At 34.0% G+C, this 24,085-nt stretch overlaps 1 protein-coding gene across 9 annotated transcripts in view; it reads left to right on the forward strand.

Annotated features, from left to right (window-relative positions):
- The window catches only part of LOC129983669 (cell adhesion molecule Dscam2-like), a 194,705-nt gene that overhangs the window by 53,466 nt on the left and 117,154 nt on the right, over positions 1-24,085 (forward strand). For all 9 annotated transcript variants that reach the window (XR_008785433.1, XR_008785432.1, XM_056093244.1 and 6 more), the window contains exon 3: positions 4,915-5,238. Coding sequence is in view for 7 of the 9 variants with exons in the window: in XM_056093244.1 (XP_055949219.1) it covers positions 4,915-5,238 (324 nt within the window). In the remaining 2 variants the exon portion in view is untranslated. The remainder of the gene's footprint in view (positions 1-4,914; positions 5,239-24,085) is intronic.

Consider the following 24,085-nt stretch of genomic DNA (forward strand, 5'->3'; position numbering starts at 1 on the left):
AAGCTATCTCGGGCGGTATCGCGAGATCAGCATCTCCACAGAAACTCGATGGCTAAGCACATTAAAATAACGAGTTGCTTAGAGAGGGGTTGATAAATTTAACCCTCCCCCGCAGCGAAGGGAGAAACAAAACTCCCAATCCTGGACACGAGTCGGTCAGTTCCGGCTACGTCCGAAGGGATCAAGTGGCCACTCCAGCCAGATAAAAACGCCCTTCCAAGTCATTTGTCAGCGCTGAAACAAGCCCCGTTATCATCCGCCGCTTTATGGGTCACTGGACGCTCTCTCTTCGGTCACTTACGGTGGTCAGTGCCTGCATGGGAGGGGGTTGGGGAGAATAGTGGGTGGGGTAGAGGGTACAGAAACAATCGATCCGGTCATTTCTCGCCGGAGGAAAAGATTAAGATGTCGCTTTTCCAACCCGTTAGGAATCGAATCAAAGAGGTTGGAACAAAGTTGATTAATGAAATGTATGGAAAATCCTCTCCAGCTATTTCTTTTTTCATATAAAAAAAGAATTCCCGCCTCCTCTCCCCGCGGGACATGTTGGTGTTCTGCGGCAGTTAATGACTGTTAAGACACCAGATGATAGATTTTCATTTTCTCGGATACGAAGATAAGATATTGCAATTGTACAAAAATTATATTTAGAGATTTTAATAAACCTCTTCTTTTTGGATTAAAAAAAAGTTATTTTGGAAATTGCATGTCTCTATGAACACGACAAAAACGAAAGCAGCTAGAACAATGAAATTTTGCATCTAGCCTTCGCATGAAATATGTAGATATCACTCAAATTTTGAATGATACTTATCCACTGAAAGTCTTTCAAACTGTTCGCTTAAAAACAATGACTCAGAAAAGCATCCAACTAGACAGAAACTGGATAACTTGCAACATTGCTCAGCATCTGAGTACGTTGAACAGACGACGTTTCCGATTTACCGTAGCCAGAAGATTAGATGAATGTATTGTTTAACTTGGTTTTAAGAATGAAAGCGTACGACCATACAGATTTCTTGCAGTTCAGGAGCTCCTAGAAAGTGAAGACATCCGTTGAATGGAATGGTCAATGTTCTGTCCTGATTTAAATCCCATTGAACATATTTGGGATGCTTTTGGCAGACGTCTGGTCAAACGATCGTATCTTTCGGAGACCAATAGACAACTGACACAGATGCTAATGGATAAATGGACTCTCTTTCCTTAAGAATTGCTGGATAGTATTGTTTTAAATATGAAAGACGATGCCACACATCCTCCGCAGTTTTGGATGTTCATATCGCTTACAAAGAGAATTGTTTGTTACTCTTTTTCTCTTCCAAACACTATTTTGTACCATTTTCATTCTGTCAAAAAAAAAAAAAATTCTGCTTCATTACCATTCATAATGTATGCATCTTATTTATCTTTTTACTTCTAAACTTTATTCATTCTTTATTTTATCTTGCACTTCTATAATATGAATTTCATACTTTGTAATTTACTTTTTGTAAACTTACAGTAAAATCAGAAACGTTTCTTAAATTATCTAAATGTGTATAAAATTTCCGGTACCATCGAAAATTTCTGATATTTCTAGCCGAAGTGTGAAATTTCCTTTTTAGTATTTCTGATTCTGAAATGAACAAGTGATGAACTCTGACGTGGAAAGCAAAGTGAAATGCAGTTTAGTTTTTATAATTTTACTACATAGTTGAACAAGTTTTTGCAAGCATTAAAGAGAAAGAAAGCAAAGAGATGGATTTCGTGCATGCACTTTCAGGACATCATGTGTTGCTTCGTCATACTAGATTCTTTGGACGCTATTTTCATAAAACCGACAGGCGACTGCGAAAAGACATTTCGGATTTTTATCGGGAAATTAGAGAAAATTTTATAATAAAGCAACAGGGGCCAATTTGAGATTTAAAAATATGATATTAATTAGGATTTAAATTAGATTACGAAGTACCATTACACGCACATACAGTGAATGTGTGTGTGTGCTAACTTATATTCAAATCTTCTTTTAAATACGGTGAAGGTATCTCAAAAGGTATCGTAAGGTGAAGTATGCTATTGATAACTTTTATGTATTCGGATAACGGTGAAATTATTTATTGAATTTATATTAATGATAGATATATTAATGAAAGTTAGATTTACTTTGTTTCGAATTTACAAGACAATTTGCGATAAATTTCGTTATTTTGATCCGTGCATATACTATGAAACAGACTAACAATAATAACAAATAACGACGGTTTACTCAGCATTCAGACTACAATGCGCAACCGAAGCGCACAAACAGCACTTAAGTAAACAGTAGCTCATAAGTAACAAATGCTAGTAAATAAACCTAACATCGCAAAACGAACTCCTTAAAAAAAAAAGACTTCACACTATTATTCATGTTACTCAAGTATCTACTTATCACCAGTGTCTACTCTCTTGAGCTGAACTGGACTGCCAACTCAATACTAAGGCTATCTTCGACTCATCACTGATTGGCTGTTCAGCGCACGAATCAATGCTGCATCTGTAGTAGATTCAATAAACGATAGGAGACTGACTGCAGTTCTGACATCCGGGTTTTTATTATTTTAATGACAAGGCAAAGAAGGTTCTAGAATGATCAATATAACTCTCGTACTTATGGGCCTATCGCCAAAATTCCTGGAAATTTTGAATTCTTCTATTTCGTTGCCAAAGTATCTAAATTCATCTCCAACTCGCCAAGTTGGTCGCCAAAGCCAGGGGAACCATTGATTGTTCGACATCCATTATAGCTATCTGTATTTTTTTAAAAGATGGATTTTGTTACGGATCACCGGATTCGCCTTGTAGTGGGTGTATGGTGTAAAAACACAATCAGCAGGCCTCAGTAGAAAACAACAACGACGTTTATTAAACACAAAGACACAGATGACGAATATAAAGACGACAACTATATACAGTCGAGACATACACACAGGATAGCAAACAGTAGCCCACAAGTAGTAATTGATCACAGAACACAAAGCGGCCAGACAGAATCCAACAGGAGAGGGGATCCTCAGAGATCGCTCTACGGTTTCACCAAACGGCTGAAGTTCTCACTGTCTCCTCGCTTTAGCTGTATCCGACTGCCGACTCACTACCACATGACTGACTACTCCACACACAACTTGATGCTGCTTCCACAATAGATAACAGCACTCGGCACACAGCCCAGTTCAGCAATAGCTTGACCTCCACACAGGCTGGCACTCCGCCGTTGCTTCGTTATTCTCTCGAAGACTCGTTACTTGCCTATGATTCCGATCTGGTTCACTGCAGCTTGAGACTGCCGGCCTTTTATAGCTCCCGGCAGAATCTTCTAGGCCAATCAAGTGTATTTCGGTTCCTAATGCACAGATAGTTAAAATTCTCGAAGTTCCCAGCATTATCTATTTTGTCACCAAATGGTCGCCAAATATTTCGCCAAGCTCTGGGATCACTAGCTCGGCACCCGAGCAGCATCCAATACAGATGATTGTAAATCAGTCTTTCTGGTGATAGAACTAATCGTGCTGGGAAGTAATTTTACAGGCTTGTAACAATCTAATTGCAGTGGAATGTAACATAACAAAGACGTAACAATATGCAGATTAACTATATAAAGTGAGAGATGGAAAAACGTTCGGAACTTCAGTCGAGAGAACATTAAATACCTTGAAAATATACACTTCAACCGCATTTCAGTAAAACTTTAAATTTTTTTCTTTTGAAATGTAGCATAAATATTCCATTTGCAATACAGTAATGTACACCTTTAACTCTGAACGTGAATATGATCTTGTGTTACGGACCTTGATAAAATTTATAACTTTGAAGATAATATGATGGTTTTGTGAACCATTTCGAGGACAATGAGGAGAAATGGTGGCGATTTTTTTAATGGGTGGCATTGAAAAGTGAGATTCGTTGATGTTTTTTTTCTACAGTTACAGGTCAGCTTCGGGAACCAATTTCTTGAGAAATGCTCTAGTGTAGCCCTTTCTACAGAATTCCACTTTTACAACGTGTGGAGGCCCGTTGTTCAAATCTATTCATATGAATGCATCGTTTTGTATGATTTTCTTGTAAACTGTTATCATAATCACGATGCAGAATAATGCCATGAAGGCATGGTAAGAATCTGAAAGGACAATAAATGTCTTCATATGTGACTTAGCAGAGGAACTCTCTTTAAGGATTTGTGGTGAATCACTGTACAAATTGATGTGCCGGATCACATCGTAGAACTCATCATATTAATAATTATTTTACTCAGGGAAAGGAACCTTATGCGTTGTTGCAATGAAATCACATATGTGTATAATTAATGACTTCAAATACATGACAGATAATATACATAAAAGCTGATTGATTTTCGTATACTTAAAAATGTGTTTATTTGTGAACTATTTTCCCTGGAACTACTAATTTGAATAAAATTCTTTATATTGCAAATTGATTTATAAACAACATTTCTCATATTTATTTTTAAAAACACTGCCCTAGATCTTGCTTTAATAATTTCATAAACCATAACCATATTTGTATTCAATAGCAAGTGTAATTATTTTATAGAGTGCTTTATTCTCCTGTCTTATTATAATCACGATTCATCTGATTGAAAATGCTAACGAGAAAAAGGAAGAATAGTGAACTTACGATCTGTAATAAGTGGTAAAGACTTTGCCTTCAAATGACTTCGGAAGGAATAGGATAATTTTAAAATCAAATTCTTCATACTGAAGGCGCATTTAAAATTTTGTCTTACACTTACCTAAATGATAATACCTACACACTTTTCATAACGTTATTTAGACAGAGACACTGCATTTCTAGAATTTATTACTATGTCATGTTCTAATTCACTACTGGTGCATTCTGTCATTAAGTGACTGTTGTTCTTGTATCTCACAGGGTTCGAGAGCGGCATGGAGAAGCGAATGGGCCCCGTGTTCATCTCTGAGCCTCCTTCCCAGGTAGACTTCCTGAACACGACGGGGGCGTCCGTGGACTGCCTGGCCTACGGAAATCCGAGTCCGCGGGTCCGGTGGCGACTGCGTGATGGATCCCTCGCGGACAACGTTCCCGGACTCCGGCAAATCCTGCCCAATGGAACGCTGGTGTTGTGGCCATTTCGGCCAGAGCACTATAGGCAGGACGTGCATGCGGACGTGTACAGATGCGAGGCGGCCAACGTCGTGGGCACCGTGCTTAGCAGGGATGTTCACGTCAGAGGAGGTGAGTTGGATGATTTCAAGTGTATTTTCAGTTACCCAACAGCATACAGTTAATGTATCAATCAACATGATACCATGCAATATTTCCAGCATCGGGTATTATGTACTGCGAAATATCAAATAACATTGTGTAATATCTGTACAGTATTTTACATCTTATAGCATGTTGTGATGTATGCTGTAATAGAGTATCCTTTATATTCTAAAGAAATATTTTCTAAGAAGTCTAACATTAAGTTTCATTAAACATTAGGTATTTGATATAATTTAAGCATGATCAAATTCCGACTTCATCAGGGTTTGTAACCCCGTGAGTAAGAATGGGATATTAGCAATTGCATGGGTGGGTTCTCCAAAACAAAATGTGGGTCCAAATGACCTATCTGACTTGAAAAAGTATCATTTTTATATAAATACAATATATTACTAATTAATAGTTTTAGTAACTAAATCATAAAATTTATGATATTCCTGAAATACATTTTGGTAATTCATAAATTTTAGTCTTAATTTGGAACTATTTGACAAAAGAAAATAAACCAAAAAGATGAATTTCTGCTTGTGCATTGCACCTGAGAGTCTGTTAATCATCTATTTCTGCTCAATGAAAAGATTTAACTGTCATCCATTTAAACCATATGTAATGGCTTACTTAAAATCTGGATTAATTTGAACAACTTAAATCCCGAAAAGTGAAACATCAGATAGCCATGATCCTGACAAAATCGAAATTTCATTGTTTAAAATCACGATACAACGAAGAAACCGGGACATGTCCCAGTCATTCAACTAACTAGAAACAAAGAGTATTACTTTGTCTGAAATCATTCTCTTTTGGCATCCGTAACATGTGATTATCCTTTTATATGTGGAATAATTTCATTATCCATATTCACCATTAATGCCCAGTAAGCGAAAATAACTGGTTGTAAGGGTTTCCAGTAGCACTAAAGTCCTGTTGGATAGCACCTTTTAACCTCTTTAAATCGTCTGTCATGGTTTACGTAGAATCTGGAGCTAATCCCGCCAATATAGAATCCACAAAAGAAAGTAGAATCCACAAAAGTTGGAATCCTCATCATTCAAAATCAGGATACGACAAAAGAGGTGCCAAATATATCCCAGTTATTCAACCAACTTAGAACAAAGATTGCTACTTTATATGGTATCCTTTTCTTTTGGCTTCTCTTTTTCTTTTGGGAGGAAGAATTTCGTTTTCCATCCTCCCCACAAATGGCCAATAATGGAAAATTGTTTGTTTTCACCGTGCGTTGTTGCTGCCGGAAAACTTTACTATCTTCGTTGAGATTTGAGTGCAAAGGAAATGAATTGAAATGCAATGCAATGTAATGTCATAGCCATATGAAAAACGTAATTGCTTCAATCATTGAATAGCACGTTGTATTACTTACGCTATGACGTGTCTTCCAACAGGGAGAGGGGCAGAAATGAGGATGAGAAGCATCTCGCCACCTTGGTAAGTACAGAAATGATGGGTAGCGGCTACCTGCTATCGATGACAGGACTTGCTTCCTATGGGATGTGTTGTACCGTCACCGGTGATGGCCCATAGGTCTCAACCATGGTCGTTAGGAATCAGTTCCCACCAGAGTTAATGTCGTGGCGGTTAATGAAATTTAATCCGAATACCTTCGTTAGACTAGGCGGAGTGGCCAGTGTGGTTACTCTATAGTGTGGTGTCTGACTGTTACAATTTTTGTGAAATACTCAAAAACTCCACGAAAACATCACTTTCCGTTAGTCTCATGGACTTGAATGAACTCCATTACAAAACCAAACGTCCATTTAAACTTTTCGGATTCTATTATAAAGTTCTGAATCACAGGACTAGCGTGTTTGTCTACGTAATTCTTCTTTTAATTTGAGCTATAGAAAGCTGGATAGAGCTTAAATGGCAATGCAATCAGAAATCACTGAATAATGAATTAATAATGTTGATTGATTAAATGAGTAAATAATTAATATGTAATAGATTAAAGTTTTAAACGTATTAATTTATGTTCTTTTTATTTTTATTTTACTTTATTTGCTTATTTGTTCTAATAATTTTAATTAGAACCAGAAATGGCTAAATATCGAAAAAGAATTATCTACCAACAAGTTTCCTCATTCAAAAATATTTACATGAAAACAATGTAACAGCTGGGGGAATGCATAACAAGAATTCTTATTGTTTTGCCTGTTTTGAATCTCATTTCTTAGCTCTCTTTTTCTTAATATAGAAATTGAATATTTCGTGATTATTTCCAAAAAGAATGGATCTGGGACAGAAGCGCATAAAAGTTCGTTTATTTTTAACTATTCAAATGCAACCAATCATTCATGATTTAAAATAAATTTAGATCAATAAAAAATATGAAACTTTAATAAAAACATATTTTAAGAAAGTGAATTTTTAAAAAATTGGATTTAAATTCTTGATGAAAGTTTCACTTAAAACTTTCAGATTATTTAGTTTAATATTTAAAATTTGTGAACAGAAATCCGATTTTATACTTTTTTTTTATTAGATCTGTAACTAAGGTTTTTTTGTATGCGAAGTATACCGAAAGCATTACAATAATTGAAAATTAGGGCGATTGTAATGCTTTCGATACCAATCCTTTAGTAAAAATTAAAGGATTGAACTTGGGCATGATTGTAAACACCAGGTGTGTTGAGTTTTTTAAGAGTTCTGTACACACACACACACAAAGGTTTATACTTCGCAATAAAGAAAAACCGAATATATATTTTGTATATCTATTTGTATATCTTTGGTGCAAAACAAAATCGCATACCAATTTTCTTCTATCCATTCGAGGTATTGTATTTATATACCTGAGAAAGTTCAGATCGTTCAAATAAAAGATTTGCTGGAGAATATACGAGAAAGTTTCGGGGTGACCATAACAGCTGGTTCTTGTTTGCAGCTGTAATCTCAGAGATTCAACAAGTAATTGGAAACTGGCGAAAATTGTCAATTTTATTTTTCTTCTGAATAAAGAAACAGAAAGTTAGGAAAGAAATGATTAATTTTGTATTTGTATTGAGTATTGCCTCAAAGACATGAACTAATAGCCAGAGACATAATGTACCATTGGTGTATTTAATTATTAAGCTTACATGTAATACTTATTACATGGTTTTTGATTGTCAGCATCTCCGTTTTCTTAACAGGCTTTACGACTGCAACGATAAGTATAGGGATTGCAATACCGCATCAAAATTTCAATACCGGTATTCGGTATTTTTCAGATCTTAATACCGGGATACCGGTTTTAATACCGGTATTAGAAATTTTAGAAAAAGAAAGAAAACGCAGGTGTTTGTTTGTTTTATTTGCCAGTTTTGTTAGAGAGTGTAAATATCACAAAAAATAATTTGTAACTTATATAATCATTATATAATCACAAAAAAGTAACGAAACATCTTATTTATTTAAATCACAAAAAAGTATAAATATCACTATTCAGTCTGAGGTACTATTACAACTTTTTGAAATGTGATCTTAAAAAACATAATGTATCCATTGTACTGTCATTAAGCCTGAAAAGTAATTTTGTGTAAAAATTACCAGCTGTCGAAAATGCTTTTTCGACATCTACGCTAGTGGGTGGTACTGTTAGCAATTCTCTATATACTTTTTCCAAGTATTTACCTCTAAATCCCTCATCTTCAAATAAATCGATTTCTCGTCGGATGGTTTTGGATATAGCTGATTTCTGTATTGTATTTTCGTTTGTTGAAATTTTTTTATTTATCGCTAATTCTAATTTTTGTTCAAGAAACAATTCCTTTTCACTATCGACAGGAGTGACATCATAATCTTCGATATTTGAACCGAATTCTTCTGAATGTGGATAAGTTTGTGGGTAAAAAATTTCAAGAAAATTTACTCTAAACTTAATCAGATTTGAATTGGTTCTTTTCTTTTCTTCTTTTTCATTTTCATTTTTAAAATCATTATAATTATGTAAATATCATAAGACATTTTCTATTTCGGTATGCCTTTCTTCTGTGCGATTTTTCAATGTAATAAATATATAATTCTTTAGATAGTGATGTGTGCTGTTCTTTCAGTGACTGCAATATGAAATTTATTGTTGCATTAGCTGTTATTAAATTAGAATCTCTCCAACATAATGCCTCAATAGTCAGTTTTATTGGAAGTAGAACTGATATAGTTCTGGATATTAAGTCGAATTCACTATCTGAAAAAATAATTTATTATTGCTTTTTGGATTGGATTTCTCAGTTTCAAAAATCATTCCATCATTAGGAGTAAACTGTTTCAACGTGTTTTAGAATCTAATATTAATATATATTCTGTTTTATTTTCAGTTAGTATATATTTTAGTAATATATCCTTTTTTATAGGGGAACGTTTAAATATCTTAACAATTTTTCGAACTTTATAAATTATAGTAAGCAATTTTTGATAGATTAATGTTTCATCGTCATTAGTAATATCTTCTTCAACAATTACATTGTCATTATCTTCATTGTTAATATCACTCTCACTCTTACTCTCTTCAAAGTTGGAATCCGAAGTTTCTATATCCACAGTATTTGGATTCTTCTGTTCTTTATTTTTTTGGTATAATACATCTATTACTCCTAATTGAATTCTATGTGCATAGCACAACTGCTGATTTGCACCAATCAACTTTAAAACTTTTTTTATAATTGTTGCTCCATCAATCGTTATGGATACAATATTTTCTTTCAGGGATAATCCATGTTTAGCTAATTTAGATTTAAGCAATTAATTAAGTCATTAATTAGCTAATTAATTTCGCCCGTTAGGGAGACATAAAAACAAAAATGTATACTATTTTGCTATGTTCGTGATCCCTGAACATATAGTGGAGACCATTTTAAAAATTTCTAGTAAATACCGAAAAACCGGTATTTAAACTTGTGAATACCGGTATTACAAAATTGTACAAATGGCTCAAAATACCGGTATTCGGTATCCCGGTATTGCAATCCCTAGATAAGTATGATATCAAAGAATAGAATTTTCTGACATAACACTCTCAATTTATGTTAAAATATCATTTATAGGGGATAGGGTAGGATGATAGTGTGGAATTCAGGTTTACTGTTAATTTACATCAGATTAATTTTAAATGTTTTCATATGCTTTAAAAACTAATGGATTCTTAATTCGATTATTTGAAAATTGAACTTCTAATTCGGGACTTAGTGAATTGAACAGCAGAAGTTGGATAGAGAAAGCACGTTTATTAACAACTATCAAATTAAACCAAATATTATCTACAAAGTTAATTTGTCAGACAGAATTACCAGAAAAAATGCAGTTCGTATGTCATTATCAGAGAAAGAAGACCACAGAAAATTAGCGACATGAATTTGTTGTTTTTCTGATTCGAAATTAAACTTTCTCCGATAGAAAAACTGCAACCGATTTTCTTTCACATTTATTTACTCGACGAATCATTTTTGTTGGCAATGTGCCAACAAAAAATCGGCCTACACGTCAAGCCGAAGAATTATGGGGCAGTTTTTATTATATGTCTTTTATTTATTTTCTTGTATATTTCGCGACCTAGAATTTTTTTTTACTCCTCCCGTCAAGAAAAGCGTGCTCTTTTATTATTGCTTTTTGTTGTTCCTTTCCCCTTTTTCCTGCCTTTGGGCCGTGTTCTAACAACTTGCTCCAGCCTTTAAACCTCAAATATTGCAGGCTCGAACAAAACGAAGCTCACCAGGAAAAAGAATCCTCCGAGCTAAGTTCTGGGCCATCGTATTTCATGCGACTTGACACAGAATGTCAGTTTTTTCCCCCTTCTTTTCTTATTTTTTTTTCTGTCACCTTTTCCCGCTCATACTTGCATTGATTCGTCTCTATCCAGACAGAGGTAACATTATATTCTTCACTTGCAGCTTATTGTGTCTCTGAAATTTCACACTAACATTTCCCATTTTTTTTCTGCATTATTTGAAATTAAATTATTCCAATGTAAACGAAATCGCCATCTCTTAATCCATTGCTCCTTTTTGATTATCTTAATGGAACATATTGTATTGTTAATATTCAAGGTAATATGAAATTAGTCAGTCAAATGTGTAAGTGAGAGAGGACAATGCCGATTTATCAGTTCAAAAGTAATGTCACGAAGCTCTTGTTCTCAAAGTTATTAACTTCCGGAATTTAGTAGTGATTAGTGTAATAGCATGGCAATGAGATTATTTAGTAAGTGGTTGCGCTTAGGTAAATAACCATAACTATAACCGGCTACTCTGACTGCCCGAAGGCACACGGACAAATCTGAATAACCAGACCGCCACCACAGCAATTATAGTGGGAACTATGGTAGAGTCCTAAAGACCATCACCGGCCACGGTACAACGCTTTCCATGGAAAGTATGTCTTGCAATCGACAGGAGGTAACCGACCCCACCACTACCATTTCTGTACCCACCAGGAATGCCAGGGTAGCCCACCAAGTATACCATTTATGTACTCTCCGGGAGTACCGGGGTGGACAACTAGGCATACCATTTCTGTACCAGGGAGGAGAGAACCAATCATCATAACGGAAGCTTCTCATCCTCAATTCTGAGGTGTCCCCTTGTGAGAGGGTAAGATAAATAAAGTTATTACTTAGGAGTGCAACTGATTGCTAATATTTCCAAAAAAGAAAAAAGAAAGAAAGAAGGCAGGTTTTATACGAATGCTTTTTGCCAAATTTGGTTCAGAGTCGAATCGGCGTGACAAAGCTATGATGCTGACTTGAAGAAGATAGTGAGGTCTCTTGACGTTTTGGGGTCGCTTAGGTTCGTAATTATCAATTTCTTTTAATGCAATGTTATCAATTTTGTCAATTTTTTTCAAAAAATCGTGTTCATAGTTTCTCGTGAAATTCATGCAAGGTTGCAATGCTATGTATGATCCTTTCGGATGTCTTTGTTTCTAACAAACCGAGGGATATGTAAAAGAGTGCGATTTGACATGAAAATGTATAATCGTAATTATACTCACATCGTATTAGATGTCCGAATGTTTGGGTGATAACTTCATTGACTTTTCTGATTCTGTTATTACGAGCAGGATATAGATAACCATTATGGCTTTTTCAATACATTAAATTAATACTTAATGCTATTACTTGATCCAAAAACTTTAACTGATTCAGTTTGACGGCCATTCTATTAGTTCTATCTATTCATTCTATATACTTCTCCACGGACTTGTGTGTGTGTGGCGGATGAGATATTAAACATTACGAGACATTAATTAACAATGCCATGGACCATCAAACTCGGTCGGGTTTTAACGTCCATGTTTTTCAAACATTCGTCAGTCAATGCAACAACACTATCAATCCTGATATAGCAAATGGTAGTAAACACTAAACAACTGTTGTAAGTTCTTAATAATGAACAAGAAATAAATTTTATTTGACTATTCACTTTCTTGTATTGTTCTGAACATTTACGAAGATCATGATCATGAAGTTGGTGGAATCTCAGTTAGTTTAGTTTAGTTATATTAACGTCCCGTTTGAAGCAACACTAGGGCTATTTTGGGACGGACCTCGTAATTTTGAACCGCTGTCAGATGACGAGGACGACACCTGAGCTGGCACCCCCCTGTCCACTCCACACCACACCACACTTGACGAGGACGGTGGAATCCCAGTAGGGAAGGTCACAGCTTGAATGATAGAATGGATTATATTTTTTCAATAAGACAATCTTGAACATTGAAGTAAGCAACTGATTCCTACTGAATGACACACTCGTAAACCGATATCTTCCAGTAGACCCCAATGACTACTGAATGGCACACTCCAGTAGACTCCAGTCTTCCAGTAGACTCCAATGACTACTGAATGACACACTTGAACATTGAAGTAAGCAACTGATTCCTACTGAATGACACACTCGTAAACCGATATCTTCCAGTAGACCCCAATGACTCCAAGCAACTGATTCCTACTGAATGACACACTCGTAAACCGATATCTTCCAGTAGACTTCAATGACTTTGCAGATAGAAGAATTCTGCTGGTTGAGCTATTTGTAGTTGAATCCTATAGACATGAGTAACACACTTTAGGATATAGACTTGCTTCGCTCAATCCCTATCTTGCCTTTGCTAAAATCTTCCAGATTCTGTTCTTCGTGAATATATTTTGTTTTATGAACAAACTAGTTGACAGAAATAGAAAATCAACGCAATGCTTGATTTTCAATATGGGATGGCCATATATTAAAAAAAAAATTCTAGGCCTGTCCGAAAAATTGTAACACCAACTTGTCCCATTTTGTATCACAATTAAATGTATTTTTTTTAATTGTATTCTTATTTATTCACAAAATAAGAAATTCAGTGTTTTGAAGGTTTGTCTGGCGCAACAAAATAAATATAATGTGTGAATCTCATATTTTAAGTTGAAGAATCATTCAATTTAAAACATGAGACTTACACAAAATTAATTAGAGAAAAAATTTTTTTGTTGTTGTTGTTCTCTTGATTTTTCTTACCAATGTATTTGTGTTGCGAGAAATTCCACCTCCTATCCAACAAAAACATGCCGAATGTTGCTCAACCCTTTCGTCGCCAAACAGACACCCCATTCCGAAGGCAAGAAAAGTAATTGGCCCTCCTCTGCATCTCGCCCCATAAATCCCCCACTCCTGACAGGGCCTAATTGGGCAGGGCCCCAATCTTGGACGTCGGGTAATTTACTTTGGCCCGTCTTCGCTCTCGGAGCAATCTTTTCCTCCCTCGTTATTTATCCCTTCGTCTTTTAATCGATGCCCTCCCCTCATTGAGAGCGGACGCTTAATGGACTCTCTCGCGGGCCCCGTTCTCCGGCCCTCTTTTCCGCAGGAAACTTTTCTTTCAACCCTACGACAGAGTTAACAAAAATATCAAAATATGTGTGCGTGTGTGTGCTCTATGAAATCTCTTAATCTAACTTAAATCCTAATTAATTTTATATATTTTATCTTAATTTAGCCCGTATTAATTTCATTCTAAAACGCTATCTTATTTATTGATCCAATTCCCACATTTTTTTATTTAATTATTTCTACATGCGCTCTATAATACTGCTGAATTCAACCTGAAATCTCATGATAAAAATTCACAGAAAAGAAAAATGTTGGTCCCTTTTTGCACTTGTATCGTGATGTAAACAGATGTCTTTTATCAGCACTTCTTGTACATAAAATGCTTCCCATAATGAAATAAATTGAAGTTTAAAAATTTGACCACGCAAGTGCTAAAATATATTTACACATGCACACCACACACAAATTATATATATATATATATATATATACACGTGTAACTCATATAGAATGATATTCTTCTCTTATATAAATATGGGTAGAAGTAAGAATCTATACATAAAGAAAGCATAAAAGTAATTATAGCCAGAGGGATAATTCTTCTCTCAATTTCACTGTTTATTTCCACATGACGACACGTTTTCTTAAACTTTTTCAAATTGAGATTATCTATTATGTATTCTGGGAACGTCCCCGAATTACTGTTTCGCTTAAATATTTGAAATAGGTCTACAGTTGCAATGTAAGACAATTTATAAAATTTCATTTATTTAGTTTGTTGTGGTTTTAGTTATCGTGTGGAAATATACATGGACAGACAAAGAATCTAACATTTGGCGGATTTAAACCAAAATTTGACATGGATTTATAATTTTGGATGTAAGAATTCGATATTAAAATTATTTCATGGGTTCAGTCTCTAATAAAAGTCAGCAGTTACTTAAAATTACGCGGTAGCCTGATAGTAATGCTTCAAGTTAAAAGATCTAAGATTCAATTTTGATTGAGATTTGTACAAATGTATGGTAACTGCCTATGTAGATCAAACGTCCTCACTATGATGTGGCATGAAAGTTTGGGATCTGGAGTGCCTCCTTAGTTGTTTATCGTCGTTATCTGAGAGCATGTCGCCCATCCAGAAACAGATCTATATGTCCTTAAAACAATACATTTAATCTCATTTAATAAGTACTGTGGTAATGTGGCGAGCGTGTGTGTGAGTGGTTGCTATTGCTGCGTCAAGTGAATCTGACGACTTTGGTTGCGGGTAGATGGCGCCACAACAGCTGAACAAAGATTGAAGGATCACGTCCGGGTCACCAATGTGGCGGATTGTGATGAACGAGGATAGAACCTGGGACCTTGTGGTTCGCAGCCAAGTAACATGACCACAATACGAAAGCAATTGTTCATGTAGCGTAGCTGTTAACTGACATATACACTTTCACCACAGTACCATTTTCAGATATGGTTATACTACACGTTAAGGATTGCTCGGCTACACTTCGACATACAATATTTGAACCTAATTAAAATTCGTAATACAAATTGAGCATCGCAAGCAGAGTAATTCACTGATTGTCTCTAGTAGATGTTCAAGATGTTTCTGTTGACTATTGCTAATACTGATGAATGGCTTATACCCAAGAAGCAAACTTCAATTGTAAACAGCAGTATATCGTAGAAGCAAGTGCTTGCACCTCTTTATATAATTCCACGAAATGTATTAAAATTTTTCTAGGTTGCTGGGAGACATCTTACGTTACAAGCTCATATACGCTTCTTTATACTCCGAAGTGATCTCGTTACAGCTCTAGTATATTGTTGAGATTGTGTTGAACTGGCAGAATCTCGGCTGTTGGTCTAAAGGATTGCACATTTGAGACACCAATATAACGAGAAGATATATTTTAAGATAAATGAAAGTTTCCTAACCCATATTTCAATTCTTATGTATTCTGTATGTGATTAATATTTTACCTTAAAAATGTACAGGCGTTTTATTTAACCCCTTTAGTTTTCTTAATCTGTTTTGATTTTTTAAGTACTCTCGCTTCCTTCGGATTTCATCGTTAATTTCTTTTTAGAAAACCGGATCTAATCGGACTGGATATTTCATATCAATTCAAAGGAAATCTCGCTTCATGTACTCTTGTGTCTGTCATTACGAATGGATCTTGGGGAGAAATATTATGGGCGCAAATGAGAAGACAAAGAAATTTTCCAAATGGAATTAAAAAATTAGCAATATTTCTGACACCGGATTCATTACTTTCATCATAATCCTTGCATGTTAATGCGCCACCTCTTGTATAAAACCACAGAATAGCCAAATTTTCTATAGTATGTAAATTTAATCAATAATCTATTTTACTTTGGGCATGATATTTTCCATGAAAACTCCAAAACAGTTATGTTCCTTTGGGGGACAGCAGTATGCTTTTTCTTCGTAGATAAAAACACCTAATGAAGAAATGTAGTTACCCAAGCCTCCATTTTCTTCTCCGCATGCGCAGTAATAATGCACTTTTTTTTCTCCTCTACTATATGTCTTGAAGAAAAGGGTAAGCAAAAACAGAAAGGTAGAAATGAGAATTTTAAACAATTCTTAATCTGTGAAGAAATTTCGTAAAAATAATTAAGAATTAACAAGGAAATAAGAACAAAAATTTGAAAATTATTAATGGTCAACGAAAAGTTATTTATAAAAAACACAATTATACTGTAATATTTCTGCTGTAAAAAAATAGGGGGGAAAATTTCTTACAAATGTATATATTTTTATCTTTCAATTCATGATATTTCATATGTTTTTTTATTATTATTATTCGAGCGCAAGTGCCTGAATCGTTTTGATAAAGTATAAAATTTGCTGGATAAAGGATTGAGAAAGTTGACTTTAAAATTAATTTTAAATTAAATTAATTAAAGTTTAGTAATTGCTTATCTATTGCTTATCTCAGTTTTTTTAGTAACTAAATATAAAATCATTGGAAATTAAATATCAGATATAAACTTTAGGCTATGTAGGAATATATGCTTGCGCTGTGCAGCATTATTTCAATTTAAAACACTCCCATTTTATGAAACACGGTTTGATATTTTTATGTTAAATAATTCATAACAATATTTACCGCTATTCATCGTTCAAAAAATGTAGATAAATTATTTTGTTATTCAAATGTGAAGGTAGATCATTTAAGAACAAAACTTTAGTGGCAAAAATGATTAATATATTTGAACATATTTGAATAAATCGATATTTTATCGATATGTGTAGATTATATATATTGAATCGATATATATAACCAATATACGTAAACAAAAAATTTTGGGAAAAAAATGTATATTTATATTGTTACGAAACTGTAGCCGCTTTTTTGGCATTTCATTTGCGTGACAATTTTAAAACTGTATGAATTATTAAAAGGTGCATTTCTTAGTTTGAGCTCCGAAACCAATTGCATTTCCTAAGAATACATCGATACTTTCCAGTCTCCAAAGTGACCGGGCGGCAGTTGGCTTTGCTTCGAAAGCAAGCCTAAAGAAAAAACCGGTGATTAAGGCCAGCATTGCTGATAATCCAAACATCCCAAATAAAAGAATTCCTCACATACCAAAAGACGCTGGCACTATGAGTTCTTCACCAGAAGCTTAATTGTGAGCACCATCCAATTGCCTCCCTGGAATTAATCGACTTCTGGTCGGGCGCACCGGATAATTGCCTTGGCGCCCGGCAAAGTGCCCCCTTCGGCTATCCGGCACGAAGAGGGCCCCGGCAGATTACGTCCGCCCGGACTGAGAAACTAATGAATCCGGCGGACAGCTTGTTGCAGAACAATTAGCCAATGCATGTCTTCTAGTTCAACTTAATGTTTCTCCCGGAATTTTGGTCTAGAAAAAAGAAAATGGGAAAGCTTAAAATTAATCTTCGTTTTTACTTCCCTCTTTCTTTTTTTTTCTCTGCTTTTCTGCTCAGTTAGCTGAGCAGCAGAAACACGCGCGGATTCGTCCGCTTCATTTAGGATCTACTCGCTGCCCGAATCATGGGTGATGTTCCTCGCCTGATAAAACGAATCCGTTTTGAAAATCAGCGTATCGTGGACGGTTGCCTTCACTTTGCATGCGAATGAGCAATCAGAAATTCAATGAAGCGTCTGAAATATTAACTTCCCACATCGAACTCACCACATACTACTTTTGAACTCTGGCATGCCTCCCTCTTACACCACTGTCAAAACAGCGGAGAGTCCTCTTTCCAGTCTGAGTAGCTGTAGATGACTTTAAAAAAAACTCTTTACTATATATGAAGTATACAAAAAGAAAATATTGCAGACATCAAAAAATTCTTGCTACATTTCAAACATTCGCATTTCCTATTAAATTATTTTTGGAATTACATCAGTGACCTTCATAACTGAAAAATGCAACTGACTATATTGATGAAATGTCATGTAGTTTTTATTGATACAATCTGTAGTTTTTCATCAAGTGCAGAACAAATTCCTAGCTGTGCACCTACCTGAAATCTTATCAATGCGATAGCTGAAAAGAATAAAGTGCCTTTTACACCGAATTTGGCTTTTTGGTTTACCACCAAAGTTGTATATCTGTATCAAATTTTGGACAAATCAGCCAGAGGGTTGGATTTTTGGTTTGTCTGTTCGTGTATATAACTTGATAACTAAAAAATTAGAAAAATTCAATATAGGAAATTGGATGCATGATATTAACATTTAAATTCCATATCCATGTAAAATGTTGAGTACAGTCTGACGGAAGAAAGCCATCCAATATTGCAATCAGTCATTGGGACGTTGTTGTTTGATAATTCAGATTTGAGAATAAGAAGTTTCCGGCATGGTGGTTGGTTCTCGTCACCCTACTGGATACTGAAATGGTGTGGGACCAATTACCTCCTACCGATGACGAGACGTACTTCTCACGGGATGGGTTGTACTGTAACCAGTGATGACCATTAAGACTCAACCCCGTTTCCCGCTTGTGCTGTCGTGACAGTCCGGTTATTCAGATTTAAGACGGGTTGTAGTAATCAAAATGCGATTATGAGAAGATACTTATGATTCCACATGAAAGTTACACATTCTTGAAATCTTATTTATTGTATCTGTTTGAGATTAGGGATTGCCATCCCTTAATTCTATTGTTCTTTGAAGCTTATTGAGACTGTAAGGTGACAAGAGATCACTTTGCAACCTCATCGCACGATAGGCATCTGAGCATAACCCCAAAATTGTCTAGGGTTCAAGGCTTGCGTCAGTCCCTCAGCAGGACAATTCTTCGAATAATGCTTTCACTTTATTTTGCGATTCCCCTTTTTGTGACATTAGAATTATTCAGAATGTCTAAACATCGTATTTTCCCCTCTCTTTTTTAATAAAATTAATTCATTTCAATCTTTGACTAACACTTCAATTTGTAAAAATGTATTTCAGGAATGATAGAATTTTTACGATTCAATGATTAAAATTAGAAATAGGAAATATATAGATAAAATGATATGTAATTAAATTTTTCAGAACTTCTGATGTTCTTTGGAAATCAATAGCACTGTGGCAAGAATTGCACGTACTAACATCTGTTGCTTGTAGAGAGCAACAGTTGTCAGTGCTTGCTATCATATTTACTTTACATGTTCCTAGATGGCATAGATAAAAATGAATTAAAAAAGAGATGATTTGGGATTAATCCTTTACCTAAAATAAAAATAGACCGTCCGTTACATATTAACCAACTCAATAGATGGCGCTGAGACCCTCCAATTATTTTTACTTTGAATGGTGTTAGCAAAAACAGTTTAGGTTCGTGGGAAACAAAATGGGACAGCTTATGTTAAAAAAAATTTTTGCCTCCTGCTAGTATATTCTTTTTTTTTTGTTTCCATTATTGGTTTGAGAGTTGTTATATGGTTATTTTATGTTATTGTATTTTTGCTTATTAGTGATCGTATTCTTTTAATTTAGTTTCTTTTCTGTAAAAAGGGTGCATCTCTTAGGCCTCATTTCAGGGGATTTCCGGGTTACGAGGGAGCAATACTGTTGAAAATTTTAGTCTTGATTTCTCTTGAATTTAGTCAGAAAAAAATCCCTTTTTTTAAATCCCTGTCTGAGGGTGACCCTTGAGAAAGTCTTCAGGCCGGATTTTTACTTCATTTGGTTTAATTTTGATACTTTTTTTTCCTCTCTCTCTCTCTCTCTCTCTCTCTCTCTATATATATATATATATATATATATATATATATATATATATATATATATATATATATATATATATAGCCAGGTCAACGTTTTAGAACTGAAGCAGCTGTGGAATGCCCAAGAGTAATCCTGCTTTAGATATTTTTTTTTTACCTACTCCTTTATCAGAAATGTGAACAAGTAATTTGTATTGATAATATCAAAAGTCAATGCGCAATGAACTGTTTATTTCATAAAACAAGGGGTAGGAATAAGAATTCTTCGGAAACTAATTTTTTAAAATTTAATTTAATGAATTTAATACCATATTTTCTTGATGATGACAGTTTTCAAATTTAGACTGAGTTTAAACTCACGATTGCCCTGGCTAATCCGGGAAATATTGTCATTATAAGTATGAAAAAAATTCATTAATGAAGGAAAACATGCTTCAGGCGAATGATTTTTGTTGTTAACTGTTCTTTTCTATAAAAAATAATTACTCTTTATTATTATTATTGTTATTATTCAGACAGTTTTGAATTTTTGCAGCACAGCCACTTTATAAACTATGCATTCTTTTAATTACTTTGATATTTATTGTATGACAGCATGCGATTTTAAAAATCATGTGAATTGAAAATAACAAAAATTTGAATGAGTTTAATAAAGATAGTAAGAAACAAAATTAACAAAGACAGTTAGAAAATTAAGAAATTTATCTGAATCTCCTATATTAAATCAAGACTAAATTTTACATAAATGTCTTAAAAATTCAAAAAGAGGCTTCTTGTCAATCCAGATCAAATTTTAAAAAGTTTTTCTACGCCTAAAATGTTTCAACTTTTTAAATTTCACTGCATACATGAATCATTAAATTGCTTTTAGTCACTGAGACTACATTACCTATGCACGTCAATTGAGAAATCACAGATTAGCGCCAACTTTCCCTTTAAATCCACCGCTAATTATACATCAAATATCCTGGTGTATAATTAGAAATTGTCTACACATAGACCTTTCTTCTTGGTAATATGTTGTAGCATTATTAATTGTCTAACACACGTTTCATTAATATTTTTCATTCAGATGAGATTGAATTCTTTCTTAAGAGCAGAAAATGCTTCCTAATCCAGTACCTAAATATAGAAAAGCTCCTAAATGCAGTGAAATGCCTACTAAAGAAGCGAAATTTGTCTTTCTTTCTGTCTTTTTACAGAGTAAACCACTGGGTTTAGAATTACCAAATTAGGACTCAATAAACTTTAAAGGTTAAAAATGTAAAAAATGGGGGCGAATTTTTAAAGTTTTAATCAGAATTTTAATATAATAAAGGAAAATGTTGACATTTACCAAAATAATTTCTAAAAATATTATCAAACAACAAAAATTTTTGCGTCATATGAAATTTAAAAAAAAAAAATCAATCATGATGATTCCCAAGTACAATTTTTTTACTTAAATTTTGCAATTTCAAAAATACTTTTTAGCCTAATTTCTAACTTCTTTTATTGTTTCAATGATAATTTAAACCATTTTAAAAAATATTTTCCCTCCAACATTTGAAATCGATAGAATGAGGTTCTGATTACCTTTTTTGCATATTGTTTGATAAAATAGCTATACAATTTTATTTATTTATTTTATTTTATACATTTTTATGAAATTTTACACAAAGCCTGCATTATTCTATATGTGAAAATATGACATTTATTATATTTTATTACATTTTATTATGCAGCACACTCCTGAATATCCGTTTCGTATCTATCCGGCTTCCTTACTATCCAGCCTAGTTTGCTATCATCATAGTTAAATGAGGAAGACAAGAGTTGCATTAGCAATATTGCTTATATTTCCTGCTTTTAAGTTAGGCATTACAAAATTTATGTTAAACTGTGAGCAATTTATATCCTTTACCTTACTTTTTCTCTAATAAATTCTTGTAGCCTCCAGTGCAGTATATAAACATATATAAATTACAGTACAGAGCCTTCTATTTTAACTCGACACGTTACCGGCAATTGCTTCTATGATTTAACGGGCAGCGGCCACGTTCATATTATGCATGAATTGAGATAAATGAAACGTTTAGTACTCGATAAGCAGTGAAAAAATACGTATTATAACATTGAGTTTTGGTATAAAAACTTTGTCTCCTGGTCAAAGAAAGGAGTTCATAGAACACCGGCCTATCCGGCTTTATTGTTATCCGGCCTGCCCTTCCGCCACATTGGGCCGGATACTCGGGAGTCTACTGTATTTAAAATTTTTATCAGTGTGTTTTAATAAAGCCAAAATGCTGTTCGACGTGTTGACGTGTTCATATAATACAAATTAAATCTTCCGCTCAAATTTAATTTTGGAATCAACTGCGCAGTTTTTATGGGGGATTAAAAAGAGAATTCATTGTACTGAATTCAACGATGAGTATTTAGATGTAAGATGAAATCGACGATTACGTTTTTGTGAGATCATTATTTATCATTTGAAAGATCTCACGAGATATCAATTGATTTCGCTGGTGATCTTCGTACACAATGAATGTAACGTTGCCTTGAAAATATGTCCAATTTTTTTATCAACACACTTTGTTCTTGTGTCTTTTTTGAATGCTGATTTAAAAATTCGCCGCTATGTACGATATCTTCTAAGTCATAAACTTTCCTTCAGAAACACATTAACTTTCTTTCTCAAAGAATTTTCAAACAATTTCATACTTTTTTCAAATAAAAATTCAGTTTGTTATTTTTTAAAACAAATTCAGACTGAAAGAAAGATAATATTTTATTTTATTTTTTGGTTGCTGCACAAAAAGTGGTTCATATTCCGTCATCTTACATCTTATAGTAATCATCTTACACAAAATAGAAAAACTGAATATTAAAATAAATAAATTCTTTTTAAAATCTAATTTTGATTTTTTTTTATAAGAATGAGGAAGAATTTTTAGTTCTGAAGTGACTAAGAATTTTTTAAATAGGTACTTATTGCATGAAATATGTTGCATGGTATGGAAATCAAAATCACTGAAATTAATTTTTTTGAATTGTGTTTATAAATTCAAATAAATTAAGGAATGTTTTAGAAAAGGTCCCATGATAGGGAATTGATTAATTAATTTTCTATTAGTAAAGGACATGGGGATATTTCCTCTCTGGAAATACCATGAATATCTATTAGCTATCATCTTAATAGAATGAAAAAATTTAAACAGTTTAAAATTTAAGTTTAAAATTTAAAAAATTATTTCAAATTCTTCATAAGCATTTTTAAAGAAATTAACTTTTAAAAGTTCAGAAAGAATGAAAATATACAGTACAAACATTTTTGAGATGTCCTGTTTTCCACCTTGGAATTCGGTAGACACTCAATCATAACGAATCAAATTTATGCCGTGTTAATTCGCTAATTTCCTTTTCGAATACATTTGTTTCCTTTTCTGGGGTTATTTGGAGAAAGTCCCCGAAAGAAAATCGATGGTGCTGCGACCGTCGTACGTAGTTTCTATTTTTATCTTTACTCTAGCGGCAGGGTTGAGTGAAGGTCATTCCCAGACCGCGATTCACAAGATTTCACTAAACGAAAATGGACACTCGCCCCTCGTTCTCAGCTGAAGATCGCTGGACTTGTCACTTTACTCTCTCACCAATAGGAAAAATTGTTCTAGTCATGATCTGGATTTTGTTGAATCTATCTAATTAAAAACAAGGAATTCTTAGATGAGTTAAAATTATTTCATAATACGAAATTCTTACATATACGATAATGCCAGCTAGAGATCAACAAATACAAAATAATATAAACAGAGAACAGAAA

The sequence above is a fragment of the Argiope bruennichi genome, chromosome 9 (assembly GCF_947563725.1).
Source record: "Argiope bruennichi chromosome 9, qqArgBrue1.1, whole genome shotgun sequence".
NCBI lineage: Eukaryota > Metazoa > Arthropoda > Arachnida > Araneae > Araneidae > Argiope > Argiope bruennichi.